We start from the raw sequence: 12,675 nt of genomic DNA, 5'->3' as shown, positions 1-12,675 counted from the left end.
ACTGACTTCTATTGATTGGATAATTGGGAAAAACTTAAGACGATATCGATATGTCCCAACGAAAATGGTTTAGTGCGTATCTCCCCTATATGTACAGGCCCAGGTCTGACCTCGGATCATGGATGAATGCTGACATCCACTCTACCGATCTTACACCTATACTGCACCACACACTACTGCTCGAACTTCACATTCCTGTTGCCAACCCGCCCGTACAACCCCATCATTTGACTCCCCACCTTTTGCCCGAAACTCACGACATGACCGACAGACCTGGAAGCGCAGACGGACGATGCCATCTTCGGGGGTGTGAGTGGTTTCCGAACCTGGCCGGATGTCTTATTGTGCTTCACCGACTAAACGGGAGAGAGCACCAAAGCTGACAACGAGCATTCGCGTCAAATCGTTTTTGCAGAACCAATCCGCTTATTCCGGATTGGGTTTGACTAGGACTCAGAGATTAGGAGGATTCGCAGCGTGTGAGTGCGGCGGCTTCATCCTATCATCAATTATGTGCATGGCCGCATAATCACTCTGCCCTGGGAATCTCGACCCATGGTTGCCACTGCGTCTTTCTTGCTCCCTGGCTCTAACTTACATGGAGCAGAAATACTATATGACTAATGATATTCCGTCCTTAGGTTATGTCGGCGGTCTGGGTGTTTCTCTTCTCGGAGCTATCCTACTATTCCTAGGCGCCACAGGAGCATTTGCCAGTGAGTAATCACACAGGCTTCAACCCTCATCAAACCTCAGCCTCAGACATCATACAGATGAGATGACGCAGGTAATCGAGGCGAGACAAAGTCAACTTGCTCGACGGCTTTTACTAATCTGGGTTATTTGTGATCTATCAGCCCTATTCGGAGTCGGCGCCATCCTCTCATTACTCGGTACAGGTTTCCTCATAGGCTTCAAAACCCAACTTGAAAAAATGTTCAAGCCCGTCAGAGTGGTCGCGACGGTCCTTCTGTTCGCAGCTATAGTGATGACGTTCGTCAGCGCATTCGTATTGCCCGCTATACTTTGTATAGTATTTGTGATTGTTCAATATCTGGCGTTTTTATGGTATGTCCTATGACCCATGATCCATATCCCTCGCCCCATGATCCATATCCACCGTCCGTGGTCCCATATCCCTCGTCCCATATCCCATGGGGCCAATCCCGATCCAATTGCCAATTCCCAGTCTCCATTTCCCATGTCTCGTAATCTTCCCTCTTTTCCCACTCCCCTCTGACAACCTTCTCACTCGTCTACACCCACGCCTCTGCCAAGTATTCACCCCCACCTTGAGCATTCAAGTCGACATTAAAATAGAATCATAAGGCTGACTGAAATTATACTATGAACAGGTATTCCCTCTCTTATATCCCATACGCACGAACAGTAAGTCCGAACCCCTGAACAGGAAATCTTTCAGGTTTCCTTAAAAAGTGGTTTTGGAATATAAGCTCACACAATACTCGTATCGCTTCAATAGCTCGTCAAAGGCTGGGTCGGCATGTGAAAGCACTCACCGCAGAACCAATGATGCGTAACAGGATCAGCTCAGCAGCAGGATCAGACAACCTACCATACCAAGAACAACGCCAACGACCCATTCCCACAACGACAGCTTACGAATCTCTCTCCAAGATCAATTCTACCTTCATCATACTCCGCGCTGGCTATATACCTTTTTTTGGTATTCTGAACAAACACCGTTTTGTGTATATGCATTTCGTTGAGTCCGATGAAGACAATAAGGGGATGATAAGTGGGTGCATACTGTGACTATTGGCTGTACTACAAGCGAGGTTTGACATTTCCTCAGACAACGGCGAACCGTGACCTCCAAGCCTGACATGACCAAAGCAGATCGACAGGAGCAGCAGTTCGATATGCGAAGGATCTGCCCGTAGCCGTAGACCATTTCCGTTACACTCTGCCAAACTCCTGTCTCCTCCCTTCGATAAGACTCCACAATGATTGATTGCCGATCTGTTCGACTGCTTCTTTGGCGTGAGGGTCGTCGAAGACACACGGAGCGCGATAGGCGGAAACACACAAGGTACGGCAGTGTGTCTTTCGTTGTCGTAACGAAGGCGGAGCTCGCTGTCACTTGATTCGATCAAGCTTTGCAGCTTGAGCACAGAGGACATGGCGCGGGGCGCAGGTCACTCTGTATCATGCTTCGAAAACGCTTATTGCCAATACAAAGTCTGAATATCTTCTTTGGCGAACGCTAAACCACATGCAGGGCATTTTCGTTGTCGAGATGCGATCCGAGCTTCAAGGCAGGATTTGCAGAAAGCTAAATCAAATATCATCAGCTAATTGCAAGACTCCAAAGATCCTTACGTCAATAATTTGCGACTCACTGTGCATACACTTGACAATGACTTGTTGTTTGAAGTTCTGCTCGCAACACGAACATCTGAGGAGTTTCTACGAGGAAATCAAGCAAATCCCTAATCAGCTAACCTTGCACACTTGCCCAGAAATGATTTTTTCCACTAGCGATATATGCCAACTCACAAGCAATTTATCACGTTCCTGCTTCAATTGCCATTCCGAAGCTGACATGTCTTTATCCTTCTCCGCCGCCGAGATGGCTTCTTGGCGTTCTTTGAGCTTCTTGATTGTTTTAGCAGAAGTTTCGACCTCATCTTGCAATTTGGCTCGTTGTTCCTTCTCAGCCGTCGCTTCGGCGACTCGTTGATGCATGATTTGCTGAGCCTATGAGTGCGCATATCTGATCAGCTGGCTGGTGCGCAAAACGGAGGCACCGATCAGCTGACATACCTCAGCTAAAGCAGCTTGGGACTGCTGCAATCTCAATTCCAATTGAGTTTTCTCCGAGGTGGTTGTGGCAAGCTGAGTCTGGAAGTCCAATGCGGTGTTCTTGAGAGATGTCAAGCCCTTCTGACTGGCGGCCTATTACAAGAAATGAAGATCAGGAAACGGCTCGAAAAGGGACAACTTGGAATGGTGCGGATCAAAAGCTCAATATAGTGGATGGCAAGACCAGGAGGGGGTTTGAGATGACGGATCAATGGGACGCAAGGACATAACGAGAGAAAGGTCGACGCACGATTTGACTTCTCAAGCTTTGTTCCACCTCCTGAGCCCTCTCCAACAATTTCAACTGTTTCTCAACCGTTCTTTGCGCCAGTTTCCCTTCAGCTTCGACAGCTTCTTTCGCTCGCATAGCTGAAAAGAACTTGTTGTCTGCCTTGGCTTTCTCGGTAGCCAATCTGGAGATCCTCAATTCCCCATCTTTGAGCTCGAAAACTTTGCTCTGGACAGTTTGATCCAGATTTTCCCACAATTTGGATAGACCTTCGACCTCGGTGTAAAGAGCGTTGGTAGCCTGCGTAACGTGAATGAGCTTAATTCGTTAATTGGAACGCAAATCGAGACAGGCACAGTGAACGAGGGCGAGCACTTACAGCTTCCGCTTCACCGAGCCTCAGTTCCAGAACGTGCCTCTCCTCCTCTTTATCCTCCAACTGTTTCGCTAGATAAGCTGCATCTTCCGACACACTTGCCTCCGGCCCTAGAATGTTCTGATACTTGGCCAAAGCCCGCTTCGCACTCTCAACTTCTACCCTAAGACCAGCTTCCTGAGGACTTTCACCATTCGAGGCGTTGATATGATCCTGAGCTTGCGCAACTTTCTCTTCCAGGTCCTTGATATAGTCGCCATCAACGCCATTTTCAGACTTGAGAAAGGCCAAGTAGCCTTCGGAATTGTGTGAAGCGCCTAAACAACCTTTGAGACGCCTCACTTCGGAGCCCAGGAAATTGATCCGTTCTTGACGAGTCTTACTCAAATTTTCGAATTGTTCGGCGTATTTGAGCTTTTCAATCTCCTTGGCCTTTCTTTCCGATAATTCTGATGTCATTTCATCTCGTTGTCCCCTCAATCGAGCTAGATCGTTATCCCGCTTCGCTATTTGCGCTCGAAGGGAGTCGGTTTCAGCTTTGGCTTCAGCTATCACCAAATCACGGAACTCTTGATTGGAGTCTCGTAAATTATCCAGCTTCTTCTCACTACTTTCAAAACGACCCTGAAACGTGTTCGCGCGATTAAGTTGGGTTGAAAGCTGATTGAGATAGACTTGAAAGAAAGGTGATTCCCTCAAAGCGGTCTCGGACGGGTGATCAGCCAAAATCCGCAGTCGGTCTACCTCTTGTTGTAGGATTGCTTGTTCGCTCCGAAGGGATTGTAATTGCTGTAGTCTCGATTCGGCAAGTTGTTCCAGCTCAGCTGTGTCTTGCAAGGCACCGCTCGCAGATGTCCCGGCAGCGGCGATACTCGCGGCTCCATTCAAAGGTTTCACCTCATCTTCCATCTTGCCATTTGGAGTCGCGTGACCTGATCCGCCGTTAGTCTTGCTTGGTCCAGCGATACCAGGCGTGGCCGTCCTGTGCCGCGACGATTCCTCTTTCCACTCATTGATGGCTTTATCGTGCTCCATTTGTTGCCGATCTAGCGATTTCTGAGCTTTGATCAAATCACGTTGGACAACATCCTTTGATTCGCTCAAACCAGATATCTGACTTTGAAGGAGCTTCGCATTCGCTTTGAGGCCACTCGATTCAGCCTCTAATTGCAGACATCGCTTTTGCAATTCTTCGGTGGACGATGATCGATGTGCTCCTTTATTTGCCATATCGAAGAATCGACCAACCAATTGCTTAGTCGAGGGCAATCGGGTGTTGATCGCATTTTCTAATTCAGGTCGAGTACTGGCGGGATCCAAGTATGCTATATTCGTAGTTCAGAGTTGGTAAGCGGCATCACAATGAGCACCTGTTAAGATGATGCTTACGCTCCAAGACTTCTTGTTCTTGTAAGTCGACTTCCTGTTTACCTCCAAGATCACGGATAGCAGCGACAACCTGAAATGGAGAACAAGCTTGAGCATACGATCAAGGCAATGATGATGCTTGTATTGACTGACCTGATTCCAGCACACTTCCACAGCATGGAAGCTGGCCTCAAGCACACGCCGTTGAGCTTCGACCTCATTTGCTCGTTTGGTCTCGCGCTCGGACGCTCGACGGTATTCCAGCATTTGCCGGTATATCGCCTCTTTCCGCTTGATCTATATTCGGAAGGTGGTGTCAGCATGTCAGTTCCAGAGATGGGAGATACAAATCTTGAGGCAGGATAAAAATGATGCAAATGATGATCTAAGAATCATGAGTAATAATCTTGCCACGGGTGCAACTTGCAATGAGGGCATGACAGTATATACAAGATATTGAACCTGAGTCTACCAAGAGACCTGAAGGATATATGACACTCACCTCGACCACTTTCATCCAGTCTTCGATACCGTCTTCATCATTTTCAGGTTGAGGTGTCGAACTCGCATGACCACTTAGGACACGTCGTTTGGCCGACGGAGAAGGGGTATCATCAATAGCATTATCGCGGACCCTTTTCAGGTCTGCGTTCATGTTTTTTGACGTCTTCGCAGACCAATACAGGTCTCGTGAAGACTTTTTACGAGATTCAAAGAAGCCAAATTGGAAGCCAAGGAGAAGAATGACAAAGTCAAGGAGAAAGTAGGTAGTTGAAATGTGGAAATGAGAATGGAGATTTGTAAATGCAATCCAACTCTTGCAGCACAGAGAGAGCAAGAGACACTAAATAACACATCTTCACCGTACAGCTAATCCCGCGGCAATATCCTCTGTGGCATTCAAGGAAAAGTTGCCACCCAATTAATCTACCCCGCATCTGATAACGTTAACTTAGTCGACAAACGCTTGTTGACATCTTCAGAATAGAATAGCATTCAACAAGTATTCAAACGCTAGATATCCCGCATAGTACCTTACACTCTTTCAATACAGACTCAAGACGCCCAAGTATCGATCAACATGTCAGCTGGGCTGCCGATCGCTGATCCGCCTCCATCGGCGAATGGATTCGGCCACTCGTCCGTACATAAGATGCCCAGTAGTTCGACGATGGGCTGGGAGGATGAGGAAGAGAATGCAACGTGAGTTAGGCGTACCGTTCCTCGGGCTAGTCCCAGCTTAGTCCTTCGCTTGCAAAGTCTGACTTCTTATGTAGCTTTGAATCCCCTCAAGAGGAAATATCGCATTACAGGGAGAAGTATAGGCAAGCTATGTACATGTTATCTGAGACCAGAGCTGAATTAGGTGAGCTTCTTGTCCTGATCTCCATATATAAGGCGCATAGCTCATATGGATGTTTCTGAAATCAGAGGAGTTCACACAATCTTCCAAAGAGCTGGAGGACGAGATGGAAGCTGAATTAGCAAACGTCGAGAAAGTCCAGATGGAATTGAAGGAAAAGATAAAACGCCTGGAGCTGGAAAAGGAGGAATGGAAGGTAGGCTGTTCTTCTTCTGGCTCTGTGATGCTACAAGCTGATTGCGGTCATGAATGTAGAGCAAACAAATAGCTCTTCAGAAGATGCACAGCTCAACTACAGCTGCTATGCAGAGAGAAATGGATAACCTACGTTCGGAAAGGGATAAGACGCTTGTTGCCCTAAGAGACCTAGAGATGGGTAACGACGAACTGGAAAGAAACGAAAGGTCAGCTCAAGGTTCTAGGAGACTTTGGTCTATAAAAGCTGACGGAGAATTAAACCAGGGTTGCCGTCTCATCATTGTTGGATCTTGAAAGTAAATACAATCGAGCGATCGAGGAAAAGACGCTTTTGGAGCAGGAGATCATTCAGAAGCAGGAAGTCGAAGAAGAATGCCAGCGATTGAAAGACGATATGCGAGGTGAGCACTTGAAGACCACGAATTTCATATTTATCACATGCTGAATACTTGCGATAGATGCGAATAATGAGATATCTATACTGCGAGACCAATTATCCCGAATGACCCTCCCTACACCCCCTTCCTCCATCTCAGAACCCGTCTCTTCCTCACCAATGCAAGAACCCGTCGATCTTCCTGAAGAAGTAGAAGAAATAGATCCAGCAAGTATCCCACTGCCGCCTCCTGTTCCTTACAAATTATCCCAATCAAGTGGAATCCCACAGTCCCCCTCGAGGCGGCTGCCTAGAAGTGCAACTTCCTCCTCAATACCTATGGCTTCTCCAATCGCTAAACGCTTCAACTCATCTATCCCTCAATCACCCACCATGTCCTCTTTATCTCGTTCAACCACTTCCAGAAATCTGGCTGCCGTCGCCAAAACCCCTGGATCGCCTGCATCGGCCGGTCTATCCCGCTCCAGGGCAGGTCTGCTCGCGAACACCGCGTCTCCAGGTACGGTCCGCGTCGCCTCGCACAACCAAACGAAATCAAGGGGCTTCAAGCTTCTGCACGATCTTCAAGCTAGGCTGAAAGCGACAGATGATAAACTGGGTGTAGCGAAAGTACCCAGGAGGAACGTTTCGAATCCCCTCAATTTCGGTGCTAGATCGACTTCTGCTGCTTCTGGGAAATCTACCAAGGATAAGGATAACAAAGAAGAGAAGCAACAGGCCAAAGTCGTTAACCCTAGAGTGACAGCTTTGGCTCAAAGTCAGGCTGGAGGTGGTACACCAATGACCAGCTCGAACAGTTCATTCATGTCGCCCAATGGATGGGTGTTAGTTGACGGGGAGGAAGATGATTTCAGTGTTACACCTACTACATCGACTACGAACGGTTTTATCACAAGAGAAGAACCGCTGTCTCCGTTGGACGCTACCTTTGGTGTGAATACGACTGTTCAACCGCCAGCTGCCAGAGCAGTATCAAGCGCATCAAATTCTTCGCAGAGGTCATTACCTTCGCGACCGGGTATACCTAGTCCGCTCACCAATGTGAATGGAACCGCGAATGGACTGGGCAAATCAACGACCTCGACCTCGACCTCGACCTCGGCTTCGACATCAGCAGCTGCGAAAGTCGTTAGAAAACCTTCCAACCGGCATCCGACCGTACCCTTCCCCACCACCAACAATCCTGCAGCTGGCTTACCAACAAGAACAGGCATCAGCAAAACCCCTCTATCACCAACCACCCCTTCATCAAGTGCAGTCGCGAGCACACGCGGAAGTGCAAGTGCAAGTGCAAGTTCTTCTAGACCAATATCCCCATCTATGATCCCCACTTCCTCCAGACCAATGTCTCCCTCCCTCCTAAGCAGTTTGAGCTCAAATTCAAGCTCTCGACCAATATCACCTTCAGCCATTTCTGCTCCCCAATACAATCGCATCCCACTCAGAGCCCCCTCACCTTCCATCCCAATGCACTCGTCTTCTAGCAGTTCATCGAGACCCCAAAGCAGATTAGGTTTAGGGGGCATAGGCAAAGGCCCTCCACCATCATTCAACAACCATCGACCACATCATGGTAATGGTAACGGTAATGGTAATACAAGTACTTCCCTATCTTCTTCCCAGAATGGCAATGGGAATGGCAACGTATTGAGAAGATCAACTCGAAGATCCTCTGTGGGTGTACACGAATTACCCACTGGTATACCTGCTCCTCGAGAACGAGACAGGGATGGAGCTCGAACGCCAATTAGACCGGTCACGATACATGGAGATACACCGCCTCCTGTGCCCAGAATACCAAGTGCGCTCAGGAGGAAGTAATTCGTTAAAGAGTAAGTATCTCCGATAGGTGTTGGAATATGGTATAGATGGGTACAATATTAGTTTCTTATGACCATATGGACTATGATGAGTACATATGAGATTGACGATGACGTATCTTGACAACACGATATAAGGTGACATGAACATGTGATGCATTTGACATGATGGCACGAATGATTTCAATGATTTCAATGCGAATGAGCAAAGTGACGTATAACAATACAACGAACAATTACGATTGATGGGACTAAGAACCGAAAAATTAAATGGGTGATGGTCACTATGATCGTACTAGTACAGTACAGTACAGATAACATAACACGATGATTGGAATGATCGATCAAATCAGTCTGGAAGAATACAACTACGAATACGATTGGGGTTGAACCTAGCTTCTACAGATTTGGGACTTGATTTTTTATATTCGTATGTTCGATCTTGTTTGGGTGGGTCTTGGATGGATCTTGAGTCTTGAATCTTGGTTTACGCTACGGGCGTTCCTGTTCCTCTATACGACTTCTCCCCATCTTTTCCTTCGTTTTCGTTCGACGTTCTTTTCTTTTTTCTCCACTTCCCATCCCTTTGTCTACAATGCAATGAGCATAAGCAAACTTGATCAGCCACTGTGGCTCGTACTGAGTCTGAGATACACACTCCGTCTGGTCTGCAGGACCAATGACGGGCAGGCGATGAAGGATGTATCAAATCAACCTGGACTCTCAACTTACTGGGCTTCTTTCCTAATTCGTTCCTCTTTCTCTCTGACCATCTGATCCGCCTGCTGATTCTGCATTTCTACATCTTGCGTCGACGGGAATCCAATCTTCCAGAATCCTGGAGGTGTCGGTGCCCTGACCCACTATCCATACAATGTAGAGTTAAGTCGAACTCACATGTCGGTTACGAGCGTTGGAACGGAGAGGCGAGTATTCCTTTGAATGACGGAGTGACCACGAGAACATTCGCATACAACTCACAGTCTCACGGTGTCTCGATACCAGATTCTGATGATCCTGAACACCCTGCACTTCGTCATCCCCTCCGCCTCCATGAGAGGTCTGCTCGGTACTTTCGTCTCTCCACTTAGGAGGTTGGTTGAATCTTGGCAATTCACCGACTGAATCGTAATACTGAGTGAGAGGCAAATGAGCGGAAGATTCTCCAAGACAGGCACCGAGATTTTAAAGAAGGAAACAACATAGCTCACGGATTTGCAGCATTCACAATCACCGCCATGCATATTCTTCCTTTCAGACCGCTTTCGGCGGACATCATGGAACGCAAAAGCCTGTCCATCGTTCTGAGACGGGTTGATCTCGTATTCTTCCCTTACACTTTGTTGACTATCAGACCAAAGCAAGATTAGCTATTCACCCTGACTCATAATTCTGCTGCAGATGCGGGTGGATGTCAGGTCAGTTTAACTTGACTCACGCTTCATCTGGTCTGACATATCGACCTTTCCCCTTATATTCCGCATACAATTCCCTCTTGGCACTGGTCGGCATCTTAGCTATTCTCTTCAATTTCAGAGCCTTTTCAGAAGGCGTCAAGCCCTCCGTACCAAGATCGAGTATCTTCCTCTTCTTGGCCGTTGCCGTTGCCGTTGCCGTAGCCGTTGCCGTTGACGTTGAGAGAGTTTCCTCGGTGTATGCCATTTGACGAAGTGGAGTCGAAGAACCTCCTGCTATTGGCATTGTTGTATGCATACTCGGACCAGGTGTAGCATTATGACTGCGCTCCCGTACTCGCTCTATCTCTCGCTCTACACGAAGGGGAGTTTGCGCGTCGTGCTTTGTGATCTGATGCTGCATGGCTAATTTCCTAAGCGACGTTGGAGGCATGGCAGAAGTTTCGCCAGTGCGGTCTCTGATCAATTGTATTCTGTGGACTGTAGGAGTGGAGGCCAATGCGTCAGGGGGTGATGCAAAATCATCATCCGAGATGAAATCCTGATTGCGCTTTGTCGATGTAGATTTGGGTCTGACCGAGGATGATGAGGGAAAAGCGCTTGTCGAGCCCAGCCATGGCGTGACGTGAGCGGGCTGTACGACGCGTCGTGATGCAGATTGAAGTGGCTGAGGCTGCTGCTGCGGCGTTGACATGCTTGCACGACGCTTTCTGGGTGGATCAGGAACTGGAGAGCTGCTGCGGCCAATGCTGATACTTGATTGAGCTCTGCTCAAAGGGCGCTGTATGGCGGGTGGCTGCTCGTGGGCGATGTCGGCTGGATACTGGTACTGGACCCCGTGAAGCGCCAAGCTATTGTTGCCGGGTCCTTCGATGCTCCTAATCGCTGGCACAAGTTGTCGGCTAGACATGTGAGGTGGTACCATCCATTGTTGTGCTGACTCTTCGATGTTCTCCTGCTGTGCATGTTCTAGATACTCTTCCTCGTCTGTGTCTGTCATTCCCACCTTATCAAGCTGTTTAAGTCTCAAAGCCTCTACGCGATGCAGAGACTCGCTCTCTTCGACAAGGACGCTGTTCGGTCGTTGGATATCCACGCCTTGCAAGGTCTGCCCAGAACTGTCCACTGGGCCCGAAGCAGGAGTCGCGGTATTTCCTCTAATCGATTCAGCTTTTCTTCTGGCGCGCTTCTCGTCTTTCCTTTTCTTACGCTCGGCTTGAGACGCTTGATACTTCTTCATATGCTCGATGTCTTCCGCATACAGTCTTCGGATCTTATCGTATTCCTCCTTGAGCGCTCTGTGTGTTTGAGCTAGATGTCCGTGGCTGGCTTGTAGGAGAGCGTGTTGTTTGGCTATCGATGTCGGAGATATGGGCTGCGCTTTTCGAGCTGAGGGGGACTGAAGAAGTGGAGTGAATGCCTTGCTAGGCTTTCCCTTTGTCGGAGTAGTCGGTTGTGTCGACTGTTGAGATAAAGGCACATTCGGATCTTGAGATTGCAATACGCTTGGGGGACTACATAGCGCACTCTGGTCAGCTGGCAGCACGAATCACTCAGCGAGACATGTGACTCCAGCTCACTTTTTCAAATTACGAGCCAGGTCCGCTTCTTCCTTCATCTTGCCAATCTCCGCCAGAGCATTATCTCTTTCCCTCTTGACGTCATGATTCTCCTCTTTCAGGTGTTCATTCTCCTTCCTGACTGCCGTGATCGAATCATTCAGATCCGCTAAATCCCTCGTACTACGTTCCTCTACCTCCCCTTTCTCCAGTTCTAGATCTTTCACTTTAGCGTCCAACTGATCACATCGATTCTGAAGAGCTTGATTGTCATCTCTCAGGGTTTTCCTCTTGACTTCCAGATCAGAGATCCTATCCCTCAATCCACTTGAGATAGCTCGTTCCCGCTCAACTTCTTCATCGTACTCCTTCTTTAATTCTACTTTCTCAGCTTTCAACCTCTTAACTTGTTCCTCCAAGAGCCATACTCGTCTATTGAGTTTACCTTGTACATCGCCTTCCAATATCGAGGAGGAAGATCCGGATGATGAAGCAGATAATCCGCGATTGGCTGAGCTCGCTAACCACAACCCATCGGACTCGGCCCTTAGATCATCTCTCTTGGATGTAAGTAATGCTATCTGCCCATTCAGGTCTACGATATGATCACTTCGATTGGCTATGTCGGTCTCGAGGCTCTTCTGCCGATTCTCGAGTGATCGACATTGAGCTTTAAGATTCGTTAAGATCGGCCCCATCCCGTTGATCTATGCGATATGTCAGCTGATAGCACCGGATTCGAATCCCACAGCTTACGGCTGATGACATGTCTATACATGGAAAGATATTATCGTGAGCTCTGATATACACATTTGTGAAGAGCAACGTGATTCCGATGAACTGACCACTGAACTTTGCGAATTGCCGCTCGGTATCTTCCCCTAAACTATCTTCGTCAACCATGTTTTTCGCCTCTCCTACACCCACCCCCTGTCGTCCCATGGCTCTTGTAGACATGCTTGTCCTCTATCTACGGGTGCAGGGGGATATCATTTGTCCTTACTCGAAGCGTGATGAAGGATGAGCTGGAAGCAAGAAAGCAACAACCTGATTATACCTCAGTTGACTCATCCGATCACAAGTCACACGCGAACATTAGCACTTTCAAGCTCATTACGTAATTC

General features: G+C 48.1%; 4 protein-coding genes across 4 annotated transcripts; 2 read left to right on the top strand and 2 right to left on the bottom strand.

The window, feature by feature from the left end:
- Positions 1–50: 50 nt before the first annotated feature.
- I303_107148 (uncharacterized protein) lies at positions 51–1,510 on the top strand (the record flags this gene model as incomplete). The annotated part of the gene is made up of 7 exons (XM_018409830.2): positions 51–72; positions 272–309; positions 416–479; positions 642–716; positions 858–1,068; positions 1,356–1,389; positions 1,484–1,510. The coding sequence occupies 7 exons, from the start codon at positions 51–53 to the stop codon at positions 1,508–1,510; spliced, it is 471 nt and encodes a 156-aa protein (XP_018260833.2).
- Positions 1,511–2,186: 676 nt separating this feature from the next.
- I303_107147 (uncharacterized protein) lies at positions 2,187–5,454 on the bottom strand (the record flags this gene model as incomplete). The annotated part of the gene is made up of 9 exons (XM_018409829.1): positions 2,187–2,296; positions 2,364–2,430; positions 2,521–2,721; positions 2,788–2,919; positions 3,077–3,355; positions 3,435–4,756; positions 4,821–4,890; positions 4,953–5,096; positions 5,302–5,454. 9 exons carry the CDS (start codon positions 5,452–5,454, stop codon positions 2,187–2,189), a joined length of 2,478 nt encoding a protein of 825 aa, XP_018260832.1.
- Positions 5,455–5,880: 426 nt separating this feature from the next.
- On the top strand, positions 5,881–8,578 carry I303_107146 (uncharacterized protein; the record flags this gene model as incomplete). Its single annotated transcript, XM_018409828.1, has 6 exons — positions 5,881–6,002; positions 6,077–6,165; positions 6,231–6,358; positions 6,418–6,566; positions 6,625–6,761; positions 6,819–8,578. The coding sequence occupies 6 exons, from the start codon at positions 5,881–5,883 to the stop codon at positions 8,576–8,578; spliced, it is 2,385 nt and encodes a 794-aa protein (XP_018260831.1).
- Positions 8,579–9,064: 486 nt separating this feature from the next.
- I303_107145 (uncharacterized protein) lies at positions 9,065–12,508 on the bottom strand (the record flags this gene model as incomplete). The annotated part of the gene is made up of 8 exons (XM_018409827.1): positions 9,065–9,167; positions 9,310–9,440; positions 9,559–9,711; positions 9,789–9,924; positions 10,016–11,506; positions 11,573–12,258; positions 12,308–12,321; positions 12,397–12,508. 8 exons carry the CDS (start codon positions 12,506–12,508, stop codon positions 9,065–9,067), a joined length of 2,826 nt encoding a protein of 941 aa, XP_018260830.1.
- Between the last annotated feature and the right edge of the window lie 167 nt (positions 12,509–12,675).

Source organism: Kwoniella dejecticola, chromosome 9 (assembly GCF_000512565.2).
Source record: "Kwoniella dejecticola CBS 10117 chromosome 9, complete sequence".
Taxonomy (NCBI): Eukaryota; Fungi; Basidiomycota; class Tremellomycetes; order Tremellales; family Cryptococcaceae; genus Kwoniella; species Kwoniella dejecticola.
The sequence above is the reverse complement of the archived record's forward strand: the minus strand, read 5'-3'. Positions and strand labels throughout refer to the sequence as shown.